The sequence below is a fragment of the Nesoenas mayeri genome (genome assembly GCF_963082525.1).
Source record: "Nesoenas mayeri genome assembly, chromosome: 6".
In the NCBI taxonomy this organism is placed as follows: domain Eukaryota; kingdom Metazoa; phylum Chordata; class Aves; order Columbiformes; family Columbidae; genus Nesoenas; species Nesoenas mayeri.
In genome coordinates, this window is record NC_137545.1 from 31613553 (window position 1) to 31627059 (window position 13507).

General features: G+C 46.3%; 1 protein-coding gene across 2 annotated transcripts in view; it reads left to right on the top strand.

Annotated features, from left to right (window-relative positions):
- GLI2 (GLI family zinc finger 2) overlaps positions 1 to 13507 on the top strand; it is a gene marked incomplete at both ends in the record, with an annotated part of 142767 nt that overhangs the window by 65484 nt on the left and 63776 nt on the right. For both annotated transcript variants that reach the window (XM_080346356.1, XM_080346357.1), the window contains one exon: positions 10347 to 10452. In XM_080346356.1, the coding sequence (XP_080202482.1) occupies positions 10347 to 10452 (106 nt within the window). The remainder of the gene's footprint in view (positions 1 to 10346; positions 10453 to 13507) is intronic.

Consider the following 13507-nt stretch of genomic DNA (forward strand, 5'->3'; position numbering starts at 1 on the left):
TGTCTGATTTTAATTTCCCCCTCTTTTTATTCCCCTCCCCCCTCCTCAAAGTGAGACAGAAAAGCTTTTTAATTGCACTGCCGTAGGTTGGCCTTTCGGGATATTATTATTCTTATTAAGTACTTCCTGTTGGGAGGCGGCACATGAGTAGAAGTAACAAGGATCTTGGTGCAATTGGGGCTTGTGGCCTCTTTGTTTGTTAATAACTGTCAGATTGGCAGCGTCCTCAAAATACATCTTGGCCTGACAGCCTGGTAATTAAGTGATTTTCAAGACTCTGAACATTTGCAGCTCAAGACCTGTGGAATTAATAAGCTGCACTAGGCCTTTGGGTTTTGTTTTCTGCCGTTTGGTAGTCACAGCTCCTCATTCATCTAATAAAAAAACAGCGCTGGTGGGAAAGTCTTGCTCTGGAAATCCTCAACACAGAGGTGGGAACCACTGATCAGGTGGACTGGCATGTCCCAGGTGAGATTCGCATCCTGATGGAGATAGTTCCATCCCAGCTTCTGCGGTTTACCTTTCAGCAGGCTGGCCATGCCCATGCAGGGGCTCGCCATGAGCTCATGTCCCTGGGGTGCTTCTGGCCGTTGGAGCAGAGGGTCCTCAACACCAGCCCTGTGTGATGCAGCTCAGAGGCCACAACCTGGTGACTTCTCCAGCAATGGCATGCGAGTGGAGCAAGTTGCCATGTGTCATTCTGCTGCTGATGTTTCAGATTTTGTTGTGTCCCAAAGAAGAATTCGATGCTTACTTATCAGAAAAAGGCAATATTGTTTTCTTTTTAATTTCCCAGGAAGCAAAAATTCTCAGCAATCTCTTTCAGAAGCTTCTCATGTTGGCAGATATTTTTGTAATAAAGCCAAGGTATTTCAAGTTCATCACTTCCATATTCTTCTTGTAGTCTAAAGTATAATAGATCATAAACCATCTTGATCTCTTCCGTGCCACTTCTGACAGCAGCTGCAGGTTCCCGTAAAATGTTTTCTGACGGAAAACTGTTCTGCCTTAAACCTTCCCCCAGCTCAGACTATTTAGGACTGAAGATGACGGCTTGTGGCAGCAAGGCTGAACAAGAGACTTTTCTAATTATTGCTCCTTGGAAAGCAATCAGAGCTTTGGTGTTTGGGCACCCTGCTGCAGGACTTCCTCATGCTTGTGGGGTTCCCTCTGGCTGCAGGCGAGCTCTGCTTTCATGTTATTTACCCTTCCCAGAGGTAAAAAAAATAATGATTTGTCCCCTTAGGGCTACCACGTATCAGTAACCTGAAGACCCCAGGAATTCTTGTAGAATAATAAACAAAGCAACGCCTGTATTCAGAGATGCCCACCTGAATGCCTGAAAACACTTCTATAGACGTGAATATATTAACCTTCCCAACACCATTTTGAAGTTTTTGAAAGTTTTGGGTACAACCTGTTTTACATGAGCCAGGCTAAAACTTTTCATGTGAGTTGTCGGCAGGCTTCAGAAAATTTCAGGGTTTGATTTCTTAATGACAATTCTATAGTCTTATAGAAAATGTCAATGAATTCTTACATTTTTAATCTAAATTTTCTGTGTAGAGGGAAAGGCTGTTTTTAGCTTCACTGTAATTGTTTCAGCTATTTTTCCCAGGAGAAGATTGAGAGGTTTAATGCCCGTAATGAAGGTCAGGCAGTGCACAGGAGTGAGCTGAGGAGAGATGCCAGAAGCTTTAGGATGACCAAGAATATCCCACTTCCATTAGGACCTGAGTTCATTTATGCACATTGCCTCTTTCTTGGGGTGAGGAGGAAATTTATGGGCTAATTCCTTTGGTGTTGCCTTGAGTTGGCCACGGGGCCGTGGGGGGAGCTCGCTGATCTCATCTCGCCCCATCCCAGCTGCAAGAGCCAGCTCGCTCCACAGCTGCCTGCCTGCTCGCCCTATGTTTGGACACAGCCTGTGGCTCAGAGCCATGCCTGAAGACAGAACGGTGGCCAGGCTGAAAGGCATTCCCTGGCTGCGTGGCCACCAGGACCACCTTTCTACCTGCCACGTGCTGGCAGTGTCTGTGTCCTAAATGGAAGCTTTGTAATGGCAGCCCTCAGCATCTTCAAAAGACTTTTCCTTTGTTCTCCTACCTGAGCTGAAGCAGTAGAATAAACTTTGTGAGAGGATAAACTTCTTGGGCCCCTGCCCAGGAGAATGGATGGTTGTTGTAATGGCTCCCAAGAAGGTTTCCCCTGGAATGCTGGAGAGAGGCAGCTTTGCGTTTTGAGTGCCTGATGGAAGGGTTTGCTGCATCTCATGGTTTTTATAATGGCTTTTATTATGCAGACAAACCCAGGAATTAGCTTTATTCTGCGTAAAGTGAGCACCACATCTATGTGGGCATCCAAAGTCTGTGTTCCCCAGGGAGCTGAGGGACCACCACATGGTCTCACTGCTGTCTGCAAGGGAGACAAACTGCTCTTGGGTCTTTCCATAGTGGTGGGATGCATGTAAAAGGGGCAAGCCTTCTTGGTGTTGTCCTCTGGTCCTCACTGCGCCTCAGTTTCTTCAAATGTAAAGTCATGCTGACTCTGTCCTGCAGGGGCTTTGAGGTGTCAGTATAATAATGCTTGTTGCAAGTCTTTCTTTGGTGATTTTATATCTGAAAGGTAACATATTTTTTATTTTTTTCTTCTATGATCTGTATCCCAGCAAGGTCGCTTCTCCTTCCAACACTCCTATAGGGTATTTACTATTACCTGAAGTATTTGTCCAACAGAAGTTAGTTGTGTGCTCTTCATCACTTACCCAAATGGGAAGCTTGTTTTGCTGCACCTACCCCACAGTTAAACTAAGCTCGTTGCCTTCTCCAGCATCCTGACATGTATTGTCTGAAAAAAACAGTTTTGTAAATCAGACTACCACCATCTTTCTTCATTAAGTATGTTAGAATAAGAAAAAGCTGGTTCTGTGTCCCTTTGGATGGAAACAACTGGCTGGATGTGTTTGAAGGTGGCCTGAAATACTCGGGGTGGGAGAGGGGTCTTCTGTAGGTGAGCTGCTGGGAGCCTGCCTCCCATTTATCCCTGTTGTCATGTCCATAGTGGGCCAGAATTAATATTTACTGTGTAGTTCCTCTTTTATTTTTGTCAAAGACACTGAGTATGTAATAAAACAACGTAATAATTAACCAATAATCGTTGGAGTATGCTGAATGAAAACCAAACCAAATGCTAACAAGCCAAACAAAAGAAAAGCATGCACGGTGCAGCCCTGTTTATAGTGCTGTCTGCTGGAATCATTACACACGTTGATATAATAATACTGAGCACTTAATTACCACATCATTTTTAAAGTGGTGTATAAACATTAAACAAACCTCTGAGGTAGGAAGGTATTATTATCTCCATTTTAAAGAGGGGAAATTCTGACAAAATGAGGTTAGTTGGTAATTTAGTGTCGTGAAGCCAGGCAGCTGGCAAGGCAGCAGATGAGATTGCAGCTCCACGGCCGATCCACCATGATTTTGGAGACAGAAAAGCAGAGCTGCTGAAGCACCTAAAATGCTTTTTGTGAAATGCACAATGCTGCCATCCGGGGAGGGCAGATACTCCCCCAGATGTCTCTCTCTGCTTAGAAAATGTGCAGGTTTGTTGTAATTAGCAACCGCATAATTACCGCTTTTTGAGGTAGGCACGCAGTTGGTGTATTTTGCAAAGTACCTAAAGAACATTACACTGAAGCTCTCAAACAGGGGCTTGCCGGGGTCTAAGAGGCAGATGCAGTGGACTTGTGTGGTTGCTCACTCTCTTCCATGTATTGATCCAAGCAGTGGTTCTGGGAATGCCTTTCCCTGTAAAGCCCTTAATATTCTGCATGGTGGTACATGACTTCATCTGAGGAGAATCCCACAGGCACACCAGCGTGATCTGCTCTGTCATGTTTCTGTGACCCAATTTTCCCCATTCTTTGTCTCAGACCTTCGCTGACCCCAGGCCTATTATCTCTTCCAATAATTCACCCGAGCCATTATTAATGGTGCATTAACTTTGGCTGTGCTTTCAGGGAAGATGTTTCTCTTGTGCTCATTCATTCGCTCAACTCACTTAAACAGTGAGATCATTATTCTGGGGACGTCACACAAACACAAACACATCTCCCTTGCCGACACCTACCGCCCCGAAACACTTTGCCGGAGGGGCAGCCATCCAAATACAACACTGAAACGCCCAGGAGAAACTATCAAAGGGAGTCAAGTAGCCACACACACACTCAGTTGCCCGGGGCCAGTTTGGCTCCCCTGCTCGCACTCCAATCATGCCTGGCTGTCTGGGGATGCTCTGGAGGCCACTGAGCCTGGAGGAGCTCTAACATAAGGAAAATCACTGCAAGGATGCTGGAGAGCAAAGCATGAGCCAAAGTTTGCTGTTTCAAAACAAACCTGATGTTTGCCATGATGGCTGTTGGATGCCAGGACATGTCCCTTTAAAGAGTACACTATGAATAAGTAAATTTGGCACTTTAAAAAGCCTAATAAGCAATGAATGCCACCTATGGTTTAATTCTCACTTGATGCTGTGGGCTTCTCTGGGTGATGACAGAGTGAAGGACACCTCAAGTTTGCTGTATCTTTAACCTTGCCCTTGAGAAGAGAGTGAGATTTGGACATCCAAGGAGAAAATGTGGGCGGTGAGAAGGTCCTTCGCTCTGGAGATGGGGAAAACTATTGTGTGTCTCCTCTCATGTCTTAGAGTTTTCCATGTGGTGTCTGATAAAGACAGCATTAATTTTCCTATTCTCCTTTTCAAAGAAGCTGGACCTAGGGAAAAAAAAAAACAACACAAAAATACCCGAAAAAACCAAACAGAAGCTCTTGTAAGCTGCCATGTCATACTGAACAGCATCCCACCACCCCAGTAATAGGATGTGACCAGTGACAGCTCAACACTGCTGCTGCGAAAGTACTGGTGGACAATCACCAGCACCTTCTGGGACATCCCCTTCCCTTTTTTTCTTTTCTCTTTTTTTTTCTTCTATTCTTGTGTTAGTTGTTTGTGCACAGCTGCTAATGACACCGCAGTGACAGGAGTGCATGAGCTGTTGTCTGAAGAAGTTTTTCTCCCACTAATCCAATACCCTGGGGCTCTGAAGCCTTTTCGAGACAAAGCTGGAGTTTCTGCCTGCTGTGGCTGAGGTTCACTGGGGAAGCTGCTCTTGTCTGACTGCCTTAGACTTGGGCAAGTTATTTTACGTTATCCTATTTCAGCCTTCTTTGAGTAAAAAAAGTTGTGTTTCAAATGCACGTTTGTTTCTCTTCCTAAGGAAAGGTGAAGCTTTGTTAGTCTTTGCAAGATAACTCATGATCCCTTTGTGAAAACTGTGTCTCATATGTTGTTAAAACCATAAGAAATTAAGCCAAAAGAGATCTCAATAAGTCAGGGTTTGTTTTTTCTCTTTTATAAAATGTTATTTTTTTTACTGATGTTTTTTGTGAATTCGTTGAAAAAAAAAAAAAGCACTACAAATACTGCATTATTGAGACAGCAATCTTTTACTTTTTTTCCTCAACAAATGACTTTCGCTGTTGATTGCAATGGTTAGTGCTCTACTTCTGATGGCAAAGAGCCTGCTCACAGCCAGGACTGCTTGCTCCTGCACAAGACTGCTGGACATCCATAGGAAACCCACATTTTTTTAGCCCACCTGCTAGCCTGTGCAGCACACATGCACTTCAGAAAAAGCAAGGGAACCCCTGTGTATATCAGATGGTACAGAGGATGTGGGGGGCTTTTTGGGGTGTCTTCCTAGCTGGTCTTACTGTAGCACCCCATTTGGAAGTGGGAACAGATGTCCTTTGTGTGCGTGCTCATTTGGGAACTGCAAACCACAGTAGTTTGGGCTTTTTCTATCTGTGCCAATTCCTGCTGGTGGGGGCCACTGCCCATTTCTAGTTCTTCCCATCTGTCTGAGCCTCTTGGAGGAGGAAGGGCTTTCTGAATTATTTTTGTCGAAGTGAACTGCATTTGAAACCAAATTCAGCAGTGTGGGGTCTGATTTCTTTTCTTCTGCTGTGTTGTTTTTTTTTCTCGAGTGATCACATGTGTAGGCCAAAGTACTTGGAATAGGAAAAACTTTTTTGACCCTTCCTAATTCTCCTTTTTGGGCTCAAAAAGAGGTGTTACTGTGAGTGATGTCGAAACAGCTTCTTTACTTGCTATACAAAACCATACGTACAGCTTGTATTTCTCTTGAAGCACTGGTATATCTGCGGAGATAATCAAAAGCCTGCATCATCCTCAAAAAATGCCTGTTTCTGGTGCCTCCCTCCCCAATTCCTGGGATTTTCAGCAAACGGACGTCCCCTTTAAACCTGTGTTTCTGCTTCATATCTTTTCTTTTTGAAGCCAGAGGGTTGGCTTGCCTTTGAATAGACAAGGATGAGAATATAGCAGTGGGAGGTCTGTGTCTTGCTCATAAACCTTGGCCAGAAAATCAGCTCCAACAAGCGGGGACAGGTAGCAGCGTCTTTCCCCTTATCAGCCGGCGCGGCGGAGCAGACGCATTCCTGCCGGAGCAGGGGCTGGGGAGGTGGGGCTCCCACTCGCCTCCTGCTCCACCACCGGGCTTCACCCCAGGACCTGCCCGCTACGGGCTGGGTGAAGAGCCGGGTTAATGCTGTACAAAACACCCTGTTTTCCCCATCGCCCCTGCCCCTTGGCTGCTGCTTTGATTTGTTCTTCGGTTTTCTCTTCCTTCCACGGGGGACAATGTTTATCTATTGTTCCAGTGTTAGGGGACTTTAGGAAGTGCCATGTCATGTCTTCACGCCCCAGTGTATCGTACTGCATGGCTTGGTATGGCCCAACTTTTTCGTGGGGGCAAGCTTTCCCCAGGCCTCCTGCTCCCTCTGTGTAAAACAATCATCATTAGCAGTAATTGGACAGATTTGGGGTTAAATCTGTGAAGATTGCTTGGGTTTGGTAAATCCTCTGGCACTGCAAAGCAGATAATGCTAAACCAAAGATTGCCTTGATTAGATTAAAGTTGGCAAATTCATTACCCTAATCATCATATTACCCTTCCCGTGGCTATTCAGGAATACATCACCATGACTTACTTGAAGTAATTGAATATAATTGTCTTTTTAGCTCGTACATGTAAAACATCCATCTTTGTTAACGATGTGTGTTCCTGTCCTGCTGCCAGCTTGCTGTCCTCTTTGGGAGGGGTGGGAAGAAGAAGCAGGGCCGGGCTGACATTTATGAATTGGTAGTTGATTGCCTATAAAATCATTCATGATTTCTGACCAAGCACCTGGAAGAGAATAAAAAAGGACAGCATCAGCCACCAAAGCCCATAGGCTTGGATGGTGCTCCCAGGCAGAGCAGAGGGGAAGCCCTGTAATGGGACATTGCAAAAGGATGTCACCAAAAACAAGCCTTCCCCTTGCCCTTGGTGACAGAGCACAGAGCACGTGGAGGGGCTGGAAATGAGAGCGGGAGAGTGAAACAGGTGCCCGAGGCAGGAACATTGCTGACCCTCCTGCCATCCAAATCGGTTGAAATGCCAAAACCAAATCAATGGTGCTAGGGGGAGGGAGAAGTTCATGGAAATTTTTCTCCCATTAATAATCAGAGGTGTGAGGAGAGAGAAATTTTGTCACACCAACAGATAGCTAGGAAAGGAGGCCAGGCAGCAAACACCCCATGTTTTCTTTTTCTGAGTTCTGCTGAGTAACAGGGAAAGACTCTTCTAGCACAAAAATTTCCAACATCACCTCAGCAATCAGTCATTTAGAAAGGCAGTTACAAAATAAAACATAACTGGCCTGGCTTTTAAGAGATTCGGTTTTCCCTGGTTTTATTAATGTTTTCATTATTATTCGTGGTTTAAACTGGTCTAGGGAATGAGTCCAAGGATTTAGGATATGACTCTCCATATTATTAAAGCACCATGGTGAACACAGTTTCAGCCCATATCAACTCACACTTTCCTGCAGTTTGGGGGTTAACCCAGCCCTGGACCTGCCCATTACAGGCAGAGTGGCCACCCTGTTTTGGGAAGCTGCAAAACTTCACCTATAGGGATGTCACCAGCTGGGCGGTGTGGGTTGGCTCCAGGACCGCAGAAGACTCCTTGCTCCTTTGGGTTTGTTTGTATGGCCTTAATATATGGTGAGAACTGCAGGAAGCACAGCCCAGGGGCTCAGGCTGGAAGATATATTTGTGTTGTCTTGTGTTGGGTATCTGTGCAGGGACAGTTGATTTTGTGACCATGCTTGGTATATGATGTTGTAAAACCTGCCTGCCCTGCTGCCTCTGGTCCTCAGAGCAGCTGTGTGTTGTGACCATAGCTGTGGCCAGGGGACAGCAATGTCCCCAGGGAGGAGGACAGCAGCTTTAGGTGTCCGCCAGCCCTGGCAGCAGTCTGGGGAGAGCAGAGGCGGTATGGTGTTGCGCGAGCAGGTGATGGCATGTGACGGCTGAACTCTGCAGCATATCTGACCTGGAAAAACACTGCCTGCCTCTGAAAATGAAGACTCCTTACAAGTGTCCTTATGTAACAGATTGTCCCTACCCAGGACCGTTAAAGGGTGAATCTTCCTTCTGCCAAAGCAAATCCTAAAGGATGTGAGATTATTCTCCCCCTGAGCTGCTTTTGGGAGAGAAGGGGAGGGGAGCAGAAGCGGGGAAGGCAGTTAACAGTTACTCTACTGTGTCCTGACATTAGGCAAGCTGCAAAAATGCTCCCAGTGTATCAGGTAGTGTACAGTGCCAGCCCTTCGCTGGAGCACGGAGAGCAAGTCTGCTGCGGAGCCTTAAATACTTTCCACCCTGACTACCTTAGCTTAACGCCTTTCAGCAGAGTTGGCAGGAAGGTTGTTTTTGTGTAGTCTCTCACCTTTCCCGGCAGCCTGGCTGACGCGCCTGTGCCACGCTGTGCTTGGGGATTGTACGTTGCAATGGGAGTAGGAGCCTCAGATCCTCTTGCTGATATGCCGAGAAAGACGTATATGGGGATTTCACGCAGGCTTTGCACGATGAACCCAAAAGGAGCACAGCCTCACCAGATGGAGTCGGCATAGCTATGTTGCAGCTGGAGTCACAGATGCAAAAGGCTGAATTTTAAGTTTTCCGTAGGAAAAAAGTTTCGCGTTTACTGGAGTTTGCTGAGCATCAACGAGAGACTTGGCCCAAGCCTTGACACTTTGGTTTTGGATGGTGCTTCCCCGCTCTACAGAGAGATGCTACCTGTTGTGGAGGCAAGTCACAGTGAAATATTGAGCGCAGACTGGAGCATTTGAAACGCTCACTTAGGAGGTTGGTTTTGTTTTGCTTTTAGTCTCCAGTTAGACAGAAAGGCCAAGAAGCCAGAGAGGGAATGAGAAGACCTGCGACAGTATTAAGTAATATTTATTAAGAACTTCTGACTGTTTGTAAAGGCAGAGCAAGACCAGCCTTCTATCTTTAAGCCAATTGCTGGTACAAATCTAGAAAGCAGCATCATTACAGATGCAATGAGCCCTATCAGAGGGCAACTGTGTGGTATCGTTATAGAGGCTCTGCTAATTGTGTTTCTTTAGCTTCTGCAATTTTAGCAGGAAAGGCCCAGGTGGCCAGGCAGCATTGTCGGGGGGTGGCGTGGAGAAATAACCTGATGAATTTTCCATCAACTCAACTCACTCAAATATTCTCGCCGTTAACATTTGGGGTCAATAATAAATATTAAAATCCGTAGATTTAATAAGTCAATGTAGGTGTTCTCTGTCTTTTGAGACCACTTTATCTTTCCATCAAAGATGAAACAAGCTTCTCAAATGAATAAAAAATAGGGCCTCAAGTGATTACAAGTGAGAGCAATTTGGGCTCCTTTCTCAGAACCTGGCAGTAGGCACTTTTGAGTCTCTTCTGACTGCCTAGATGGTCCGCGTTAGCGCTGCTCTTGCTGTTACATTTTTAGGTAAATATTTCCAACCCGTGCATACAGACCTTCAGGAAAGGTGTTTGCTGCCACTCCAAGCGTGAGGGACGACACGGGTCTGGATCCCGCCAGGCTCTGTTGAGTCTGATTTGCGTTGCGAGTCTAGTTTTCCTTGGTGCTTCCTATAATCTCCTCAAGTTCAAAGAGCGCTTAGCTGCTTGTCTTTGTCAAAAACCCTGTTGGAGATCTTTTATGTCGAAGATGTAGGATTTCTCCGCATGACTTTGATTATTTATTCATTCCACTTCTCTGGTGTATGATAGCGCTGATATCATGAAGACCCCTTGTCTTGCACTGCTCTTGCTCTGAAATTCATGGAGATTTAGTGCCTTTGAAATTGTTTTAAAAGGAAAGGAAAAGTTTTTGAAGTCCCTTTTTTTTTTTCTTCTTCTTCTATTCCCCTCAACAGTGCCGCAGCACATTTTTCCGGCCTTCCACGCTCCTTTGCCAATTGACATGCGCCACCAGGAAGGACGATACCATTACGAACCTCACTCTATCCACGCTATCCACGGGTAAGTCTTGCATCTCCACTCCTGTGCCTTGCTAAAACTTTGGCTGCCCGCGGTACGCTGAATCCCACTACTGAGGTCCCAGGGAATTGCTGCCCTCTTGGCAGGCTGACCCTGCTGGCTGCCCTCCACCCCGCTGGTCCCATCCAGTGGCAATACAGACCTGCCTGGAAGGTCCCACTGCTGCTCTACAGCTCCATTAAACCTACAGAAGTGCCATATAACAGCAGGATGGGAGTACGGGGCTTCTATATTGTTATCCCGCTGCGGTCCCAGGGACAGGCTTGACTTGCGTTTTTGCCCCCGCGGTGTTTTTCACATCATGCAGTGCCTGGGTCATTTCTGGCACCATCTAGGCAAAGACCCAGCACTGCTCCATCCATTTGGAGACTTCGCGTACCGTGCTTCCCTGCATGCTGGTTGGGGGATGTCAGCAAAAAGCTGCTGGGAATGCTGTAATTCAGTTTGTTTACACCGGATGACCGCCCGGACAGGCTGGGTGCTGTTTTCTAAAATGTGGTAAAGAGGCATGTCCTCACATGGGTGTTCATGTCTGCTATGGAGGACCCTGGGTTTTGTTGGTGACCTCCTCACATGAGCCCTTGCTTTCCTGGGGCAGTGGATGGGCAGCAATCACAGGCGCCACTCGGGGTTTGTACCGTGAGAGGGGGGATCATGGTTAATCTCCTCATCCAGGACATGACAGCTCAATAATCCTTGATGCCTTGGAGGACATGTTTATAGAGTGATCTGGGCTCACCTCCTGTAAGCTTTGATTGGGGCAGGGAAAAAGGAGACAGCAAGGATGTGAACAGAGGCTGGAGTGAAGAGGTGGCTGAGAGGGTTTCTCCTTGTCTCTGAAATACACGATCTCCATGGGAAGTGAGGAGCAGCCTGATGGGGTTGATGGTCCCACGACCACCCTGGAATCCCTCAACCCGTGGTTGTAACACAGTGCTCAGCCATCAGCCGAGAGACCGGTCCCAGGGCACTTGGGCACTTGGTGCAGGGGAACACAAAAGGGCTGCAAATCTTTTGTAAGAAGAGCAAAACCTCTCATTTCACCCTCCAGAGCCCCATTGCAGCTTTGCTGTCCGACTGAGGTGGCTTTGCAGGAGCCGTTCGTAGAGCTGTGTTTTTTGTGGATAGGTGTGAGTGGGGGAACGGTTCCCGGGAGGCAAGTAACACAGACGGCGGCAGCCGGGAGATCTGTGGAGTCTCACAGCTACCAGGGCTTTATTCCGCTTCCAAAATGCTGTGGGAAAACAATGATAGGGCATTCCCCTCATCCTACCAGAAGAAAAGTCATCATCGTTTTGGCTAACAATCAGTTTAACTGGATGTTTAAAGGGGCAGAGCAGCTGTGTGCAAAGTGGAAAAGACAGAGCATGTTGCTAACATGGGAACTGGGGGGGCTAAAGGAGGCAGAATGAAATAATTCTGGTCTTGCATGCAAGGACATGCAAAAATTGTAGGAAAAGGAAAGACAGATTAATAAAAGAACATACTGGGAGATAGTTAAAAAGGCAGAGCCCTGGCTAATAAAGCACATACTGAATTCTGAAGGGGGCAATATTGAAAACAGTGGTTAGAAGAGAGGGTGGCAGATGCCCAGATGTTTGGCACAGGTTATCTGTGTGCCTGGCTCAGTGCTTCACTTCACTCCTTGTGAGGGGTGAGGACTGGGTGAGCTTCATCTGCCCTGGGGCTCATAGCAATTTCTTCTGTGGGGTCATGAAGCAGGTTCTTCTTCAAAATGCAACCGAGGGCTCGCCAGCTGATGTTATGTACCTGTGAATTATATCCCCCAGTGACGGAAGCCAGTATTTTATCATATTGGGGTTGTCCAGCTGATCAACCCTGACCAAGTGTACAGTGCTGATAGATTGTTTCAGTTCATCTGTGCCTATACTGACACTCCACTGTCTTAGCAGTGACCCCATTTGTCTGTCAGCAGACCAAGAGTGTCCTGCTGAGTATTTGGGTAGAGTTGTTGGCAAATTCCTATTGACCCTCTTTGGGACCCTTCCACTTCCCAGCAGTACCTCTCACAAAAACTATTTATGAGGTACTGGGTAGAAAACTTGGTTACTGGTCTTAAAAGAGGAAACACAGTCTTCTTTGAAACTACCTGGGCATTGCTCTGAAGGGTGCCTGTGGGGCTGGTGAAGTACCAAAGCCAAGCAGCCAACTGCTGCTTGGCTGTGAGGGTCTTCTAGGGTCAAGGGAATACCACTTCTGTTTGACTCTCCTCCAGGTGCCCTGGCCTGCAGCACAACCACACTAGGAAAATTCTCACTAGCTGTAGAGGTAGTCTCTCAACCATTTTTTCTCTTTCAGTTTTATTTGCTAACATTTTAACCCCATCTCCTGCCCCTTCCTCCTCTAGTTTTTGTTCTACCTGTCTTTTGTCTTCCTCTTCCCTCCTTCAGTCTCTGCTCTGGAGGTCATAACATAGTGGTCACCCTTCTCACTAGAGGATGACCAGTGTGAAATCATCTAGAATATAGTGGTGGACCTGAGCTAGGACGTACTTAGTGGTTGCTTTATTCTTGTTCAATAGGCTGGGTGGACTCTGTGTGCACAGCTGAACCCCTAGAAATTTGTACTCCATCCAGATGGTGCAGAAATACATCCTTCTGTTTAAAGTAAACAACTCAAAAAAAAAAAAAATAGCAAGTGCATATTTTCACTCTAGAAAATTATGCCAAATATTTGGAAGAAAAATTGTGTGACTGAGTTTTGGCTTTATGATTAATGTGATTGGTGCTTGACAGAGAGGCCCCAATTCATCAAGCCCACATTCTAGCTGTCTGCTGTCTTGCTGGTACCAAATTTATCTAATTACATGAACATTGCACAGCAAATTAAGTGTAGTCTCATTTGTTGCTAACTATGCGGCCTTATTATCTGCCTGCTGCCTTATGTCAAAGGTTTGTTTCTTGATTGCTTGATGTGACACAGCAGTGCATTCCCCTTCATCGCTGTTTGCATTTGAGAACATCCATTATTTTATCCTAACTGGAGGGAACTCATCTGCAAGACTGTCTTGAGCAGG